The sequence below is a fragment of the Triturus cristatus genome, chromosome 8 (genome assembly GCF_964204655.1).
Source record: "Triturus cristatus chromosome 8, aTriCri1.1, whole genome shotgun sequence".
Taxonomy (NCBI): domain Eukaryota; kingdom Metazoa; phylum Chordata; class Amphibia; order Caudata; family Salamandridae; genus Triturus; species Triturus cristatus.
In genome coordinates this window covers 106,230,432-106,250,776 of record NC_140591.1, presented here as the reverse complement: position 1 = coordinate 106,250,776, position 20,345 = coordinate 106,230,432, and the positions used below count along the sequence as shown (strand labels likewise).

The 20,345-nt window shown below is 45.7% G+C and overlaps 1 protein-coding gene across 8 annotated transcripts in view; it reads right to left on the bottom strand.

Annotated features, from left to right (window-relative positions):
• POU2F1 (POU class 2 homeobox 1) overlaps positions 1–20,345 on the bottom strand; it is a 668,152-nt gene that overhangs the window by 474,233 nt on the left and 173,574 nt on the right. For 6 of the 8 annotated variants that reach the window (XM_085621115.1, XM_085621114.1, XM_085621116.1 and 3 more), the window contains exon 3: positions 18,628–18,659. Coding sequence is in view for 7 of the 8 variants with exons in the window: in XM_085621114.1 (XP_085477240.1) it covers positions 18,628–18,649 (22 nt within the window). In the remaining variant the exon portion in view is untranslated. The remainder of the gene's footprint in view (positions 1–18,627; positions 18,660–20,345) is intronic. The other 2 variants (XM_085621118.1, XM_085621121.1) reach the window with 1 other exon arrangement.

Below are 20,345 nucleotides of genomic sequence, written 5' to 3'. Positions count from 1 at the left end.
CAGAGCGGTCCCTCCGATCCCCGCCGCCCCGACACGGGAAAGCAAGATGGTGTGATCCACCGTATCAAAGGCGGCTGAGAGATCGAGGAGCACTAGGGCCTGGCGCTGATTGGTATCCATACCCTCCCTGAGGTTGTCCAGGACCGAGATGACAACGGACTCCGTGGAGTGTGCGGGGCGGAAGCCAGCCTGGCGGGGGGCAAGAGCTCCATGCATCTCCACAAAGAAGCTCAGAGCGCAGGTGACATGGCGCTCGAGCACCTTAGCCAAAAATGGCAGGAGGGAGATGGGGCGGAAATTGGCAGGGACAGAAGGGTCTGCCCCAGGTTTTTTCAGAATAGGCACAATAATCGCGGACTTCAAGGGGTTTGGAACTACACCTTGAGCAAGAGAGCTGTTGAGGAGATGAAGGGGGGGGGGTCTGGGCAGGTAACAAAGATATGGCGGAGAATGTGGGCAGGACAGGGGTCAAGCGGAGAACCAGATTTGACCAGGGGGACTAGGGAGGTCAGAGATTCCCTAGTGATGGGGGGGAAGGGTGGTGAGTTCACTCTTGGGAGGGGGACATTGGGGGGTCAACAAAGGAGGGAGAAGGGGGAGGGATGTTGGCCTTAATGGTAGCGATTTTATGAATAAAGTAATTATTGAGGGAGTGGCAGAGTTCTTCGGACGGGGCAGGCTTAAGAGTGGTTCTGTCCGAGAACGCCAGGTTGTGGATGATCGAGAATATCTCCTTAGACTGGTTTTCCGCGGCTAGGATTTTGGAGGGAAAATATGATGTTTTGGCCTCCAGGATGTCTTTTTTATACTGGGTAAGGATGGTGGTATACTCCAGTTTTAGAGTGGGGCAATAGTTTCTCCTCCATGCCCGCTCCGCGCGGCGTACTTTTAGTTTGGTGGCCTTAAGCTCTACATTGAACCACCGATTGGCGTCCTTCTCACGCTTGGAGGAGATGCGCTTGAGCGGGGCGACGGAATCGCGGCCAAAGGAGAGCCACTGGTCTATGGCCTTAACCTGGGAGAGGGTGGAAAGGCTCTGCAGGGAAGGGAGGGAGGAGGTAAGAAGGGAGGAGAGATTTTCCGGATTGACTCGGCCCCATGATCGGACCCAGGTGTCTTTAGGGCGGGGGGGCTTAGCTGGGGGGTGAATAGGAAGGGAGAATGAAATCAGGTGGTGGTCAGACCAGGAGCAGGGCGAGATGGAGAGAGATTCCACAGGGCAGTTCAGGGACCAGATCTGGTCAAGCGTATGACCTTTGATGTGGGTGGGGGAGTGAACATAGGATGTGAAATTGAGGGATTGGAGGGTATCGGAAAATTCCTTAGAGGAGGGACATTCAGCAGGGTCAGAGGGCCAGAAATTGAAATCGCCAAGAAGCAGAATGGAGGAATTGTTGACTGTAATAGTGGCCAAAACATCTAAGAAATCAGGGAGAAACTGTAGAGGGGTTTGAGGAGGACGGTAGGTGAGAAAACAGGTCAGAGGGGGAGAGGTGGAAATAGTGCGAATCACCAGATATTCGGTGGTCGCGATATCAGGCAGGGATAGAATTTGAAAGGGAAGATCGGCACGTGCGATGACCGCTACACCACCCCCTGCTCTGCCAGAAGGGCGGTCAGCCCTAAGGGCATAGTAAGTGGCCGGTAAGGAGGATAATAGGGCGGGGAGGGAGTCATCGCAGAACCAGGTCTCCGTTAGGAAAAGAAGATCCGGGGCATGAAGATCCAGCAGGACCGAGAGTTCATGCGCATGGGCGACTGCAGACCGGGTGTTAAGATAAAACACCGTGAGGGCTTTAGGGGTTGCAGGAGGAGCAATGCTACAAGGCGAGAGAGAGGGGCCGACTGTAGGAAGGGGGATGTAAGGGGGGTGCGGCGGGGGAGAGACCAAGGGAGGAAATGTGAGAAAAAGTAGAGACTGTGATAGACCAGGGTCCCTGGAGACTGCGTAGTTGGTCCGGGGTATAGGTGGTAAACGGGGCAGAGTGGCGTGCCCCTCGCCCCGGACAGTCGCGGACGGGCGCAGACGGGCTTGCCTTAGGCGCGCCTTCGGCGCGCAAACGGCGCGCCCACTGCGCACGTCCGCTGCGCGTTCTGGGGATGCACATTTAAATAGTAGACCGTTGGGGCGGGAAGGGGGCGTGGCCAAGAGGTGGGCGTGGCCAGCGGCGATGGGAGCCGGTAGAGGGTGCCACGTGACAGCGCTAGGTCCGCTGCACGTCGCCCTAGAGTGCCAAAGTAGAAATAAACAGTTTTAAAAACACACGTTTAGAGTAAATGCAGCAACTCCCGGCTTTTCGCCTCAGGAGACACTCTGGAGCATGGGGAGGAACTGGTTCCTAGTTTGGATGGGTAGCAGTGTTTCGAGTAGAAAATCCCCTTTCGGTTTTTCCTCCTCTAGTTTCACGGCAAAAGCTGCTGCTGCGCTTTTGACAACCATGTTGTACGCCCCAATATCATCTGGCGGCGAAGGCCTCGAAGGATAGGTCTACATGGGCTCTTCTGGATTTTCGGCGTCGAGGTCCTGCCATTCCAGCTCTTGAGTCGTCGACGGTGCAGAGCCATAGATCGACTGCTCCTCCTCCTCCTCCTCTTCTTCTCCCTCATAGTAGGGATCTTCTTCCCCTTCTTCGGGAGCTTTCGACTGCTCTTCGGCGTCAAACTCTTCCTGCTCCTCGACGAGGACCGTCGCCGGTTTCGTTGGGATTGTGAATCTCTTCATCTTCTCGTCGAACTCCTTCTTCCTCTGAAGGATGCTCTCCATCTCCGCCTCGAGCCTTCTCTTTTTCTTCTCCATTTCGGAGGCATGTTCGGCGTCGAGCGCTGGTCTTTTCTACGGAGCTTGCGTCGACGCGGCCTTGTCCTTCGTGGTCGAACGCCCCACCTCGTGGGTCTGTTTCGAAGAACCTTGTTTCTCGGCGGTCTTCAGCACCTGGGAATCCTTCTCGAAGGATCCGCTGGGCCTTTCGTCCTTGGATCCACTCGCGGTCGTCGAAATTTTCGGCGCCGGTGTTCCTTTCGAGGACCTAGACTCTCGTTTTCGAGGGTCAGTGTCTGGTTTTCGGGGCCCTTTCGGGGGTTTTGTGCGCGATGTCTCTCCTACCTTGTCAGACGTTTTCTTATCGGTCTCTGCGACCGTGAAGTCATCAGGTACCTCGGCGATGTTGTCTTCATCGTCGGTGGAGAGGCCCAGGTCGTACAGAGACGGGGCCTTACCCTTGCCTTCCATGTTGTAGTTGGCTCTCCTCTGCCTCTCTCTCACCCGGAGTGTCTTCGGCGGAAAGGCGGAACAGGCGTTGCAGTCCTTGCTCTCGTGGTCGATAGGCAGGCAAAGGTTGCAGACCGGATGTTGGTCCTTGTGCGCGTGTTTGTGGTGGCAGTTACGGCAGAATTTAAAAGGTGTTTTGTCCATTCCTGCGCTCAGAGTTCCTGAGTGCGCACTCTCCGTTGGACGTCGAAGATTTCGAGGTTCTCTTCCTTCTTCGGCGTCCCGGCTCTATGTTCTTCCTCTCTGTAGTCTTTGCTTTATTTTTCTTCGATTAAACTAGTGCTCTTCTTTCTTCGTTCAAACTCTGGAGCTTCTCGTTGACGATCCAGACCCAACAGCGGAATAAAGAATCTGAAGATGGCGCCCCAAAGGTGGGACGTCACGAGAAGTACACCAAATGGTGGGACGTCGACGCCCACCTGGGCTACAAAAAAAAAAAAAAAAAAAAAAAGAATGACTACGAATCCGGACCCAACCACCAGATCGCAGAATAATGCACAGCATAGTGAATCCAGAAAGATTCACGCTGCAAAACTAGGAGTTTTTGGGAGAGCTCACCCTTGTGTGTCAAGCAGAGAGGCCTGCTTAAGCAGTCTGATTGATGGAACCCCATAATGTGGGAGACTTAAAGGAACATTTTTGCAAAGACCACTCCCACATACTTTTGTTTCTGGACACAGACAACAACTTATTTTACCTTGTAAATAACAACTCTAGAGCTCACCACTAGAAGGGTGGCTTTCAGAGCCAAGAGTATGAGCTTCAGCTTAATACATGGTTCCACAGGGTATTTCTATAGCACAAACCAAGCCAAAATGCAGCATAGCACAGCACATGGAGCATACAGTCAACAGTCATACAGCAACAAGCATACAGTAAACCGATGATAGAAAAGGTAGCTGGTATCCAGCCTGTTAATGCTTTGTTATGTACTGTTCTGTAAAGAGGTGGGTCTTCAACTCTTTCCTAAATTGGAGCAGTGAAGGGCAGTCCTGAAGAATATGAGGATGTTGTTCCAGATCCTGGGTACACAGACTAATTTGATTTTTTCCTATGTGTCCTGGCTGCAGGCATGTCGAGAACCACAAGAGATGGTGAGCTTGTCTGCAAGATAACCACAAGTGTTGATTGTGATGGATTATAAATGATGCGCTGTTTAGGAAATAGTGCGATCTGACAAGTGGAGGTAATGGAGTTCCATGAAGATGGCAGCACGAAGACCAAAATATGCTTTCTAGTATTATTAGTGTCGCCTTCCCAGCATGAATCTGAGAAATGTCCTGCACTGACCACAGACTTGCTTTAGACAGCTGCTAGAATCTGACCCAAGTCTGCATTTTTCACATCTGCTGGGTGAGAAACTAAGGTCTAGGGTGGGGCAGGAACCTCCTTCCTTTTTTGAAAGATATACAGTGCAAAGAAATAGTGCACACAATATGCCTCCATGCTTTCTGGGGGATCTGGATCGGTTCAATTGATCCTACAAAGAGGTGCTCCTGTACCTCCTGCACAAGTCTTGGGATGCAGACTGTGGCACAGAAGGCCTTTGTGGTGGCCATGGAAGATGTAGAGCATAGGCATTATACACTACTTAGAGATGGCTTTTTACCTTGGTCATAAGGTGGTAGTGTAGAGAAACCTGCCCCCCCTCCCTCCCACACACACACACACAAGGAGTAGAGTTTGCCTTCGGAGATGGTTCTGCAAAGGACAGTTGATCTCGGAGATGTCTGAGAATTCCTGGATTCTGGCGAGGCCTGGTAGTGGGGTGATATTTCTTTTGAAATTAGCCTTGACTTTCTCAAGGCTAATTGTTGGTTTGTTACTTCCAGACTTCAGTACATGATATCAGAAATAAGATATCGGGTCAATAAGAGGTCTCCATGATATACAAGCAAAAATCACATAAGATCAAGATCATTCCTGTATTAATGTTTTTTATAATCTTGACTGTTATTCAATCCTGGGTATATATTCACACTGGAGTAAGGTGTGACTAATCAATGAGGAACCGTATAGTCAATTTCACGTATTTCACCACGCGCCTCCGGGGACTCCGAAAGAGCGTTATCAGGCGCGTGGTGGAATACGTGAAATTGACTATACGGTTCCTCATTGATTAGTCACACCTTATCTCCGATATCATGTACTGAAGTCTGGAAGTAACAAACCAACAATTAGCCTTGAGAAAGTCATTGTGCTTATCAAGCACGGACGAAACACGTGTTGGCTGCTTTGGATATTGGATGGCTGTTTTTGGATATTGAATATGGGTTTCAAAACCAATAAAAAGAACATCTTTCTGAAGCTTTGACGATTATTTCATCCTATCTGGTGGAACTGTGGAATATTTTGAATCCTCCAAAGACTTTTGTGAATTGCTCGTTTATTTATCAGGAATACTGGTCCTCTTATTAAGTGTTGTGTTTGGACCTATTGTACTTTGAACAAGGGTGTGCGGAATTAGCTGGCCTCTCTGATATTTGTACGGACGAGTTGATTTATCGACTTGCCAACGGCACTTCTAGGTAGTGAGTGCTTACAGTCTTATCAACACCCCGCTACACTAATAGCATTTGTGAATTTAAATACGCCATTGACTGGTTTTATATGACATTTGTTTATTTTTGATGTGCGGTTCTTCACCCATTTTGGAAACACTACTACCTTGTATGCAATTTTATTATCCTTTTATATTTATAAAACTAGATGTTAAAGTACCATGTACATTACCATCAGTACTTTGAACATCCATATACTCCTAAAACCTTTTTTTAAGGAGGGAAGCCATTTTTTTTGTTATGGACCCCGGATCCTCCCACATACACCCCAGCCCTAGTTTTAACAGCCAATCCTTGATCTTGTTAAACCACATAATACGGCTTGTTTGTTTTTTCAGAATCAGTAGCTTTTCCAGGGCTTCCTTCGCCAGACCTGTGTGTTACTAGTCCATATCTTTATCCAGAACAGGCGAGCCCTAAGAATGGCAAGGTGGTTAATAGGTTTAAGACCAAGATCAAGTCTAAGCGGCAAAAGGGGAGGATAGATTTAGGATTGCCCTAATGAATTTATTTTCAGCAAGGGCTAGGTCCTTGAGGTTCTCCAGCCCCCATCGCTCAGCCCCATATAGGGCTGCTCCCAATCCTTTGGCCCTATAGAGTTCCAGAATAGGCTAGAACGGTCGATAAGGAGTCACCCTAGCCCTCTGGGCTATTGCACAATCAGCCTTGTGGAGGGTCAGAGTACTCTTTCAATTTGTGGTGTCCAGACCAGCCTGTCACTAATTCGTACTCCAAGGTACTCAAATGCCTTGACCTGCTCCAGAGTTTGCAGGCCCAGCATTAGTTTACCCTTATGGGATTTATAGGGGTTAAATGTCATGCATTTTGTCTTTGAACAATTTATCTTTAATCCCCTATCCTTACAGGCTGTATTGAATTTATAAAAAATGTTCTGAATCCCCTTAGCCATTCTAGCAATGAGTAACGTATCATCTGCGAAAAGTAGACAAGGCACAGGACTGTCTGCTAATTTTTTGGGGGGTGGGGGTCGCCTCCTCAGTCATACAGTGCTCCTATTAACCAGTTTATGTAGAGGGTAAATAATGTTGGGGCAAGGACACAGCCTTGGCGCACACCTTTGTTAACAGGAATATCATTTGAGAGACTACCATCAGAATTCCACCTGACCTTTGGGTGAGTGTACTGGTGCAGGCGGATCACGATTTTGCATAGATATGATGGGAGCCCTAGTTCTCTTAGGAGATTTTGCCTTTACCACCACAATTAGGTCATCCTTAGCTTTTTTACAAGCATTATTGTACCACGGGGCGGTTCACCGCGTGAATAGATCTTGATTGCACTTTTTATTAAAAAATGGTCTTATTGTGGTGGTCAATTGCTGGAATGTGGCCATGATATGATTTATGCTGGTAGCAGTGTTACTCAAGTCGGGGAGAATCTGCTGTACTTCAAAATATATTTTAGGGAGAATAGTTGGATCAGCCAATATTAGTGGCCATTTAACTCTTTTATTGTTGTTAGTGGTGATTATAGGGGCGCTCTTGAGCCAAGATTGTCCATATAAAAGTACAGGGCCACAAAACTTGAGTGCCAGAGCGTTATGGTCGCGATCATCCCAGATTAATACGACCATAGCTTTAACACTTGACCAGAGTTCAAGATCGATCAAAATATAGTCAATCCTGGTCTTGGTTCCCCCCCTTTTGAACGTATGGCATGCTTCTATATCAGATCGTGTTCGACCATTACAGAATCGAACCCCATGAGTAATGGTGATTGATAAAACCTGTTGCCCCACCCTAGTACATTTCTTAATGGGTGGAGTCTGGAGCTTCTCAACTACCCCAGCTTTATCTCTGTCTGATATTAGCTCCTGTATATAATCAACAGGTTCAAAAGTTATATTGAAGTCACCTGCAACTATAAGTTGGTGGTTCCCCTTGGTTGCATCAAGATAGTTTGTTAGTGTGGTTATTGTGTCAGATAACTTGTGGGGGCTACTAAAACGATTGTAGATGTTAAATAACCTAAATTGGATATTCCCTTTCAGAGCGGTCAGTTCCAACCCAAGTATTTCCTCTGAACCAAGTTCTAAAACCTTAATTTTAGAGGATAATGTATTTTTGACCCAGAATAGAAGACCACTGGCTGGGCGGCCAACCGTAGACTGCCTAGCTTCTGTACTGTAGGTAGTAAAACCCACCCTGTGAACCTGCTCTACCGCCCAGATTTCCTGTAGTAGGCATGGGTGGAAGTCATCCACTAGCTTGCAGCAATCAAGATCAATTAGCTTGGACATTTTGCCTGCAATGTTCCAGGATACGATTTTCAGGTCCTGGGATTCTAATAAGGGTTCCTGGGTGCATCCTAGAGTGTTTATTGCTCCCTCAAGATCTGATTGTTGGAAGTAATGGCAGTACTTAGTTATTGGGCCACAGTGATCAATATCATTATTAGTATAGATCTCAGAGGATTCTTCCGACTGCATAGTAGGTGTTTGCTCAGATGTCATTTGTGGGGTGGTAGTTAAAGTAGGTAGTCAGTCTTGGGAGTCTAGGTCAGTCAAGGGTTGGAATCTATTTCTCAGTTCCAGGAGGGGGAACTCCTGTCTCAAAAGGGGCTTCTTTATAGGTGGCTTAGTGACCAGAGTATTCTGACCTCCGCATTCAAGATGCCTATAGAAGAATTATATACCTGGGCATAGATCGCCATCTGGTGTTGGGCTCGGATGTTTGCACTTAATTTTTGTATTGGAAGAAGTTCTTTGTAGTCACGAGATAGGAGACTCCTCCTTAGGACGGTAGTGCGCATGGGCATCGACTCCATCCTCAACGTTTTTCGCCATAAAGGGAGATGATGGAGTTTGAGAGAAACAGAAAAATATGTCCATGTGTGATGTATCTAAGTAAGATAGCACTGCAACAAATAAAGGTACCTGGGGAGGCAGGTGGGAGTATATAATTCTGCAGCTCTACATGCCAAGACCAAATGTATACTGGTAAGTAGCATTTTCCTTTCGAGGCATATGAGCTGCAGAATATATACTTGTGCATAGACTGTATAGCAGTACTCTCCCTAGCGGTGGCCACCTGTACCTGTTGCAGTGGTTTGAAAAAGTGTCTTTAGTACAGCCTGGCCCACACTAGCCTGTTTTGCCTGCACATCTACACAATAGTGTTTTGTGAAAGTGTGCGGTGTAGACCATGTTGCTGCTTTACAAATGACATCTATGGGAATGTTTCCTAAGAATGCCAAGAAGCCCCTAGTTTGTGTGTGGAATGCGCTCTAGGTGGAATGGATAACGTACGCTTTGCTTTTTGATAGCATATCTGGATGCATTTAACGATCCACCTGGCAATTCCAGCTTTTGATATAGGATTGCCTTTATGTGGTAGTGAGAAAGCTACAAAAAGTTGCTTACTTTTACTGAAAGTTTGTGTCCTTTCAATGTAATAAAGGATTGCTCTTTTGACGTCAAGCGTATGAAGAGCCCGTACTGAGTCTGGTTGAGGAAAAAAGACTGGTAGTGCAACAGACTGGTTAAGGTGGAAAGCAGAAACGACTTTTGGTAAGAATTTAGGGTTTGTCCTAAGAACCACTTTGTTGTGGTGCATTTGTAAAAATGGTTCTTGTATGGTTAATTCCTTGAGTTCACTAGCTCTTGAGAGATGTGATAGCCACAAGGAAAGCTACTTTCCATGTGAGAAATTGTAGCTCACATTTATGTAAAAGTTCAAATGGGGGACCCATGAGCCTGGTAAGGACAATATTTAGATTCCACACTGGAGAGGGTGGAACTCTGGGAGGAATTTTTCTTTTAAGGCCTTCCATGAATGATGTAATGGCAGGTACCCTAAACAATGACAAGTGTGGTCTGTTCTGTAGGTAAGCAGCTATGGCAGCGAAAATGTAATCGTATAGATGTGAATGCCAGATTACATTTTTGCAGCTGCAGGAGGTAACAAATAATATTTTGAATTGAAGCATCTAGTGGATTGATTGTGTTGTTATAGCATGCTCTAGTGCTAGGACGTCTAGCCTCTTTAATGACGTTCATACAGTCTGGCGGGAGATTGAGGTAACCAAACTCTAAGACTTCAGGAGCCAGATCGCTAGGTTCAGTTGAGCTGGATCTGGATGCCTTATCTCTCCATGGTTCTGCGTGAGAAGCTTTGGGGAAAGGTGCAACTTTTGATGTGGAACTACTGAGAGTTCCAGCAGGGTTGTGAACCATGGTTGCCGGGTCCAGGTTGGAGCAACTAGGATCACTGTGAGAGACTGTTTGAGCTTGCGCACGGAGTGAACCGGAGAGGGGGAAAAGCGTACGCAAATCTGCCTGACCAGTTCATCCATATTGCATTGCCTTTGGACAATGGGTGTGGATATCTGGATGCGAAGCTTGGCCATTTTGTGTTTAAATGTGTGGCAAACAGATCTATGTCTGGGTGGCCCCACATGTGAAAAAACAGATGAAAAACTTGCAGATGAAGTTCCCACTCGTTGATCTGTTGTTTCGGACGACTGAGCAGAACCGCAATCTGATTGTGTTCCCCTGGAAGATGTTCTGCTAAGAGGTATATTTTTTGGGGAATGGCCCATCTCCATATGGTTTGCGCTAGGCGTGAAAGCTGTAAAGTGTGTGCCCCCCCGTTTTTGTATATAGTACATTGCGGTCATATTTTCTGTACGGACGAGGACAGCTGAGTGTACGAGATTTGGAGCAGCTTCTGTTGGTGGGTCCACATAACCTGAATGGTATGGCTTAAGAGATGAGCTCCCCAGCCAGTGAGCGATACGTCTGCTGTTAGCACTATCTGTGGAACCGGGTCTAAGAAGGGCCGCCCTTTGGAAAGGTTTTGGGTGTTCCAACACTGCAGACAGCGATGTGTGTGGCTGTCTACCAACACCAGATCTCTAAGCTGACCTTGAGCCTGGTTCCACTGATGTGCTAAACATTCTTGTAGTGGACGCATTTGGAGTCTTGCATAAGGTACAATTAAATTGCAAGAGGCCATCATCTCTATTAGTTGCAAAAAACTCAAGCTGGTAGGGAGTGTTGAGGTTGAAATGTTGTTATGAGAGCTTGCATGCTGGCTATCGTGGCTGGGTTGGGGTATGCAAAGGCTTTTGAAGTATCTATTGTGGTGCTTAGATACTGTTGTGTGTGGGGCGGTTAAAGATGTGATTTGGTGAGGTTTATTGTGAATCCTAAGTTGTGCAGCAGCGGGATTGTTTTGTGTGTGTGTGTGGTGCAAACAATCGCTGCATGACTTGGCTTTGATGAGCCAGTCGTCGAGGTAAGGAAGCACATGAATATGTTGTCTTCACAAGTGAGCTGATACTACTGCGAGACATTTTGTGAAGCCTGGATGCTGTAGTTACTCCGAAAGAGGGGGGAACTTTGAATTGGTAATCTTGTCCGTCCACTACAAACCGTAGATATTTCCTGTGAGCAGGGTGAATAGTAATGTGAAAGTAGGCGTCCTTGAGATCTAGAGTGGCAAGGAAATCGCCTTGTTGGAGGCAATGGGAGGACCTGTTGGAGAGTGACCATGTGAAAGTGGTTGGATTGTATGTACAGGTTTAACGTTCTGAGGTCTAATATTGGCCTGAGAGTACCGTCCTTTTTTGGGATGTGAAAGTAAAGGGAGTAAACCCCTGTGCCTTGATGGTGTATGGGAACCGGTTCTAATGCGTGCTTTTGCAAGAGAGAGAATCTCTTGTTTTAGAAGCGTGAGATGCTCTGTGGATATCGGACATTGTTTGGGTGGTATTTGTGGAGGAGTAGAGGTGAGTTCCAGGCAGTAACCATACTGTATAATTTGTGTCACCCCCTTATCTGTGGTGATGGAATTCCAGACAGGTAGGAACGATGATAGTCTTCCCCCAACCGGAGTGGAATGGTCTGGGGGGGAGTGGAGGGAAGGTGCGGGTGTTATTACCGTGGCCGCTTTCTTTGTTGTTTTTTTACTCTGTAACCCCCTCTAAAATATTCTGTTAGAGGAAGTTTGAGTGGAGCTTTTGTAGGAAGAAATGTCTGTTCCAATGGTCTTGGAGGCGGCCCTATAAAAGGAGCGACGAAAGGCACCTCTAGTTGTTGGTGACTGTAAGGCCCCCTTGGATTTAGATGTTTCAGTGTCTTTCTTTATCTTCTCTAAAGATGTGTGAATGAAAAATGAATGAAAAAGAATTTGTAATCGCGCTACTAAGCCCGAAGGCATCAAGGCGCCTAACCAAAAGAGTTCATAAGAAGACTGATCAAAACTAAGGGTAGGCCCTGGCAAATAGCCACGTCTTAAGAGCCTTCCTAAAGGCTTGCATGGAGGGAAGAGATTTAATTTCCACTGGCAGCATGTTCCACAGCCTGGGGGCTAAAGATGAGAAAGCTCTGCCACCCCATTTGGCTTTACGAACTCGGGGAACTGATAGCAGAAATTTGTTGGCCGAACGAAGATTTCTAGAAGCTGTATAAGGGGCCAACAAATCCCTTAAGCCTCCAGACCTATTTGTGGCCAGAGCCCCATATGTCAGACTCAGGGACTTAAAAGAGATCCTGGCCTCAATTGGGAGCCAATGCAAGGACCTTCTGGCAGCCTGAGCAGAAGCCCGTTTGGGCAAGTCCAATACAAACTTGGCCGCAGCATTCTGCACCATTTGTAATCGTGTTAGCAAGCCCTTGTTAATGCCTAAGTAGAGGGCATTACAATAATCCAATCTGGAGCCTATCATTGCCAAGACGATCTGTTTTCTGGCTTGAGGAGACAGATAATGTCTAATCCTCCGTAGGATATTTATTAGGCCCCAGCAAGTGGAAATAGATCTCTTAACTTGTTGGTCCATCCCCAAAGTAGGGTCAATCATGACTCCTAAATTTCTAGCCAGGGTCGTAGGAGTCGGGCACATCCCCATCGAGATAGGCCACCACTCCGCCGACCAGAAGTTCTCCTTTCCTCCAAACACAAGAATCTGTCTTTTCGCCATTGAGCTTCAGGGAATTACAGGTCATCCATTGAGCAATGGCTTCCATGCAATTTCTAAGATTGGAAGCCACAAGAGTGTCAGGTTGGGCGAAAGACAGAAGAATCTGTGTGTCGTCGGCATAGGAGATTACCTCCATCCCATACGATCTAATAAGCCTGGCAAGTGGGGTCATATAGATGTTAAAAAGGGTCGGACTTAATGCCGACCCCTGAGGAACCCCACAAATCACAGGATGGGATGGAGACAAAAACTCCCCCAACTTTACTCTCTGCTCCCTCTGGTTAAGGAAAGAGGCCAGCAAACTAAGTGCAGGCCCCTCAACCCCTATCTCTCTCAGCCTGGATGTTAAGACTGAGGGAGACAGGGTGTCAAACGCAGCCGAAAGATCCAGCAGGATAAGGAGAGTAGTCTGACCCTTGTCTACTCTGGTGCAGATGTTATCAAGCACAATAGTCAGGGCAGACTCCGTACTATGTTCTCTCCTAAATCCGTGCTGCGAGTGATCTAGCCGACCAGAGGTTTCCAGAAATGCTGCAAGGTGATGGTTGAGATGAATTTCCAACATCTTTGCAGGAGCTGGGAGCAGCGAGATAGGGCGGAAGTTTTTAAGAACCCCTGGGTCTAGCGTAGCCTTCTTTAACAGAGGTTTTACTACCGCTTTCTTCCATTGAGGGGGGAAAATCCCATCCCTCATTGCCCTATTCATAATATCTAGTAAGGGGGGGAGGAAACACTCCTTACATTGTTTGAGAAGTTTCAAAGGGCAAGGGTCTAATGGGGACCCCAACCTGATCTTAGTCAAAAGGGCTTCAAGTTCCTGTAAGGAAAGGGGTGGAAAACTAAACAGGCCCCCTAAAGATACTTCCTCCGGTAATGTTACCGAAGTAACAGAGGTACACAGGGGGGTGGATAGAGTTAACTTTTGGTGCTCTAATGCAGAATGTATGTCCACAATCTTAGAATTAAAGAATTGTGCAACATCATTGCAGAGCTGCTGTGAACTAACCACAGGATCAGGCGTCTTCAATGAGATGAGTGTATCAACAATCTTGAAGAGATTTTTCGGAGAGGAGAGAGAGGTGGTAAGAGAGGTAAAATACTCTTGTTTAGTTTTTATAACCTCCTTCTTGTAGTTCTTTAGGAGGATTTTATGCTCATCCCTCTCACGCAAGTCCCAGCTGGTCCTCCAGAGACGTTCCTGTCTCCTTAGTCCCTGCCTGAGAAGTCTAAGTGATTCAGAGAACCACGGGGCAGAGGGACTTTTTCTGGCAGAATAACGCAAGGTGGCTGGTGCCAGTTCATCAAGAGCTGTTTTAATGACATTCTCCATCCTCTCAACTGCAGATCTTACATCCTCCTCCGGAGAGATCGTTAGACTCAACAACTTAGGGGCAAGCACATTGTTAGTTAAGTTTTTACGGTTACGTCTCAATACCATCTTGCTGGGCACATTTCCCTTTCTGCTGTTCGAGGCAGTTGTTAAGACCAAAGGGATCGCATAATGGTCGGACCAGGAGAGAGGGAAAGGAGTCTCAGTTTCCAGCCGAATATCATTGGAGAATACCCCATCAAGCGTATGTCCAGCCTGATGGGTGGGACCCTTGACTAACTGTCTCAGCCCGCAGCCAGAAAACATATCCAATAAAGATGAAATTTCGGTTGACTCTGAGTTCTCCGGATGGAAGTTTACATCCCCAAGAACAGTAATGTGCTCACAGCCAAAATGTGACTCTAGAATATTAAGCACTTGAAGACCAAAATCGGTTTTGGTCCCCGGGGGGGTCTGTAAATGAGAAAACCCATAAACGGCACGGCATAAGGTCCATAAATAGAGAACTGAAGGGCCTCAAATGAGTCTTGAAAGTCCTCCAGGGGAGTGATATTACAGGATAGATAGTCTCTATAGAGGATACCAAGCCCCCCTCCCTTTCGACCCACTCTATCCTTCCTCACTAGAGAGTAACCATCTGGTACCGCCTCAACCAAGTCAGGGCCCGAGGAATCCTTTGCCCAGGTTTCTGTTATGAAAACCCAGGCGGGTTCTCTAGCCAGTACAAAGTCCTTGAAAGCGAGATTATTTTTGATCAATGACCTCGCATTGACGAGGAAGCCCTTATCGGTCCTCAGGCTGGTAGCTGGCTTAGAACTCGGCGCTAGAGATGAACTTACGGTGACAGGAGTCAGCTCCGAAATAGAAGACTGGAAACAGTCGCAACTGAAGGAGGTCAAAAACCCTTCCGGCGCATACCCATGATGACAAGGGAGCGCAGGCGGCTTCAGAGTCATAAGATCCTGTCTCGTATAATCGGTCCCAGTGGTCCCCCGGTCGATCAGTATTATCTCCCCGCTGTCGGGCGCAGACGGGCGCAGACGGGCGCGACTCTGGCGCGACTCTGGCGCGACTCTGGCGCGACTCTGGCGCGACTCTGGCGCGACTCTGGCGCGACTCCGGCGTGACTCTGGCGTGACTCCGGCGTGACTCCGGCGTGACTCCGGCACACACGCCGCGCACACACGCTGCGCGCCTGCATGAGGGATCTATATAGGGCACTAGCCAATCCACCTGATCCCTGACAGCTGTAGCGCTACGTCGCCTGGCGCCCAAACAGCTTTCCCTATCCAAGATGGCGCCCACGAATTACGGGAAGGGCGCTAAACGCGCTATGGAGGACCCGCCAAAACAGCGGTGAGGACCCAATTTATAGTGCGTGTAAAGGGACGTGTAAAAGCAGGGGAAAATATCTAAAAGAATTTTTAACGCAAATACAACGAGGTAATATTTAAAATCAATGCCGCACCTAGCTGACACAGCGCCGCCCTTAGAATGAGCAGCCTTACCTGCAAGCAGATCTAGCAGGGTTGCTTAAATCAATTCCTGGTGATTGCCTCGAGCAAACCACCTGATCCCTGACAGCTGTAGCGCTACGTCGCCTGGCGCCCAAACAGCTTTCCCTATCCAAGATGGCGCCCACGAATTACGGGAAGGGCGCTAAACGCGCTATGGAGGACCCGCCAAAACAGCGGTGAGGACCCAATTTATAGTGCGTGTAAAGGGACGTGTAAAAGCAGGGGAAAATATCTAAAAGAATTTTTAACGCAAATACAACAAGAGGTAATATTTAAAATCAATGCCGCACCTAGCTGACACAGCGCCGCCCTTAGAATGAGCAGCCTTACCTCTACCGTAGGTCCAAACAAGTGTTCTTGATCAAAGGGTTGATTAAGAATTTGAGACTGTACCTCTTGTTTAAAACCAGATATGCGTAGCCATGCATGCCTGCGCAGTAAAACACTTGTGTTAACGGCACGAGATGTTGTGTCCGCTGCATCAATAGCACATTTGATAGAGATGTTTGTAATTAGTTTTCCTTCTTGTATGAGGTAGTTAGCTTTAGACCTATATTGTTCTGGAAGATGTTGCAGGAGTGTCTCAAGCTCATCATAATGCGCCCCATCAGACCTGGCCAACAAAGCTTGCGCGTTGGCAATGCGCCAGAAATTTGCTGCCTATGACGCAACCCGTTTACCAGTTGCGTCCAATAATTTAGATTCTTTATCCGGAGGAGGGGCATCACCTGTTTGGAAATTTGTCAGTTTACGGGCATTTGACACCACCAGAGAATCTAGAGGGAGCTGTCCCTTGATATAAGCTGGATCATTTGGAGCTGGTTTATATTTATCCGAACCCGATGGCGGGAAAAAAACAACCCGAGGATGGAGTCGATGCCCATGCGCACTATCGTTCTAAGGAGAAGTCACCTATCTCGTGACTACAAAAAACTTCTTCCAATACAAAAACAAAGTGCAAACATCCGAGCCCAACACCAAGTGGCGATCTATGCACAAGTATATATTCTGCAGCTCATATGCTTCGAACAGTATGTGAATTGAAAAAACTGCAATAGCGTATTCAAGTGGAGGGGTAGATCTCATAACGTACTTTTACACTTTTTCTGAGAATTGGTTTTAACGTCCATTTGATAAGTGCCCAGGTTCTCGATCCTCAGCCATATCATTCCATCATCAAGAGCATGTTGAGCCCACCATAGGTTGAGCTTCTCATGCAAAAAAACTCCAGTTGTTCATCTCGTGAATCAAGTTCACACCCAATTAGCACAAGAAAACTACCCCCACAAGCTCAAAGAGCATCACAATCCCAACTTTTCAATCTTCACTAATGTAAGGGACATGCGGTAGGCATTGAATTCTTTGACTCTGGCAGCCTAAATCTGCCAAACAATTTTGAGCACTATGTTCTGTCAGGCCCACAGGTAAGTAAAAAATATTCAAAGCCATGAATCCACTTTCAAAAGAAATGGTTATCCAACATGGTTTAACCCAGGCTTCAAACATAAAACTGAGGGTCAAATGAAACAAGAAGAATCCATCCATTAATGGTTAATGGAACCATGATAGACAAAAGTAGGGGTTCATGTTGTTGATCATTTTAAGCGTAGCACAGGGTATACTCTTTTCACACCATGCTTCCCTCAAAGGGTGCCACAGGCTTCAAGTAATCAACTACACAAATGTTATGTCTTCTTATTGATGTATTTGGAAAACTTTACAAAGCAAAACACTGCACCTAATAGTCTTTTATACAATTCGGTCACAAATATGATTTTTAGCCCAATACAGTGACCAAATCCACTGTCACGCACAGTCACTTCACGGTCACACATTCATCAGATTGTTCACAGCAACACCATGAATCACTTGTAGTGGAAGACACTCCTGAATACTGCACTCAAATAGAAGATTATCATGGATTTAATAAACAAATTCGCAATACACAAATAACATGCAGAAATGTCAAATGTATGAGTAGTCCATCCCCACAACCACAGAATAAATGGATTGCTATAATGAATCTCATACTCCACAGTCAATGGATAACACAGCACATCTCACATACTGTACACAGAATGCTTCTCAATACTGACTGAGTTAGTAGGTATGTATCTAGATTTTTTTTAAACATGCTATTTCTGATGCACGTGCGCTAAACAAGTTTGACACTATTTTCTGTGAAAGTTGCACACTGCTGCACCAAATACTACGTCATAAGCTAGGTTTCAGGCTCAGGTAATGGACAGAACATATTTTGAACATGGAGTATTTGCTTAATTTGTATGTATCCACCAGGAAGTTTCAAAGTAACTACATTGTATGCATCCATACTACAGGCCCTAGCAACAAATTTGCTGGTGAAGTAAGAGTCTACCGGAATAAATATTGTCAACCGGTAGTGAAGCCTGGAAAGAGAATATAGTTATTAGTGTCTTGAACTATAAGGGCCTATAATCTTGGTTTTGCTCACATGTTTTCAATAAAAATATTTTACATTTAAATGGAAACAAAGCAGAAAGAATAATGTGGTGATTTGTCTTTTTGTGGTGTAGCATTGCTATCTGTTATTTATAATGGTCCTTAAGTTGAAGATATGGTACTTATTTTGTTACTTTAAAATCTGACAATATACTGTGACAACAACCCTTTTAAATAAAGCTTGGCTGATGCAGCATCTAAAGAGACTGTTTTTAATTTTTCCCAACAAATTGACCTTGTTTTCTAGGATTGAAACTTAAATTGGTTCCATTGCTCTGTCAGACAACACTGTATATTGGGCATACCTGTTGCACGATTGTTTGCATTGTACTATTGGACGGCAATCTTTGTTGCTCCTGTTTATATTTGTAAAACTTAAAAAATATATATATATATTGTCTCTTCAAAGAATTTGGGCTCAAAAAACCGTAACTGTTGCTTTCCCAACTAACAACAATTAACTGCTAAAGTAGAGGACAGGCAAAACAACAGGCAAAACAACCCAATATGAAATGAAAATGTACTTACCACCACACAGGCTCACAGGCATGACAGCTCTGCTAAAACATGAAGTAGAAATTCAATTTAATTATTATTTTCAAAACAATATTGTCCTAATACACTTAATATTTACCTCAGAGTTTAATACAACAAAGAAGGTAAACATTTGTCAACCGACCTAAAGGATTAAATTAAAAACTGATTCCACGTTTATCATGGCGGCTAGGCCAAGGTGAATAGGTTTATAGAACCACTCTCATTGTTCTTTTTTAAAGGTATAATTAAACATTTAGTTCTACTGACCCCTCTAAAACTTTAACACATCTCCAATTACAAATTCATACGGTTAATTAACTTTAAGTACAGTTTATTTAACGGTCAATTAAAATTGTTTAACTAGAAAAGCAAGCTCAAAACATCCAAAAGTAAAAGAAATATTAACTAAAAACAACGTTTCCAACAGAGTTTAAAAAGAAATCATTAGTTGCAGATGCGTAGCCTAATACAGGGATTACATACCAAACAAAACACATTAAGGAGACATTCTAGGATGTTCTTCAGAGGTGGAAAAACCTAACTGGCCACCCAGTAAAAAAATCAGGGACTTCCCTATTATGCAAGATATTAAATACAACCTCCCTGCACATTCGAACTTTGGCTGCAAGTGGTACTTTTATTCAAAAAACAGCTCTTGGAAAGAGCAAATATGAATAAGGGAGTAAATCAACAAAACTGGCAGGCTGGTTTGTGATATTTTGTAAAAATGGACGACTGGAACTTTAAAACTTCATACGCAGAAATGTTCCTCTTGTCTGCTGAGCTACTACCGTGCTAAAAATCCAAGAAGTAACAATCCAGCGCAAACCCAGAGTGTTTGTACTCTGACAAAAACTCCTCCGCTTCCCGGTTTTGTACGCCTGGCAGGTGTATGGGTTTTAATGTGATCTTCCTTTGTATGAACCTTCTACACATCTCTTGTGCTAGTTTGGATAGTATCCTACCCCCTCCTCATGTCATTAGGGCCAGGTAAATAGTCTTGAGTTCGAGCATATTTATGTTTTTGGCAGTCTTCTAAGGATTCCATGGTCTTCTCATGGTTAGTTTCCCTTATGTGTGCACCCCAGCCACGTGGGGTGCATCTGTTGAATACTGTGACATTTTGCATATTCAAATACTGGTTCTGCCTTGTAACCTGGTCTGTGCCAATCACTAGATACTCTAGTCCCCCACTGTGTGTGATCATTGGATTTGCAGCTGTTTATGGTATCGGCTCATGTGGAGTCTGGCAAAGTAATATGTGAGATACATGATGCCATCATCCCTAAATGAATAAATGAGGGGATTGAGGGAATTTCTACAGCGCAACATTTACTGCGAGTGTACTGGCACTGCGGCAGACAGGCAATGGAATGTATCCCAAACCCTACAGCATAAACATGAGTTTTCAGATGCTTGCGGAATGATTTTATGTCGAGACAGGAGGCTAGCATTATGCATACATCTTTTATTTCCAAATTCTGAGCAGCGCCATTAAAAGCTCGTAGAATCTTAAAACATTACAATCAAAAAGAATCTTCAAGACCACAAACAACATGTGACCACCATCTTCTTCCTTTTTTTCCGTTTGCTGTCTTGGATAGAATCGGTGCATTAGAGAAAACGATCCTGGATATAGGATCAGTTTTAAAATCTCAGACGGGGATGAATCTAGTTCAGCTGCCTCATTCTTCTTTTTTTGAAGTAAA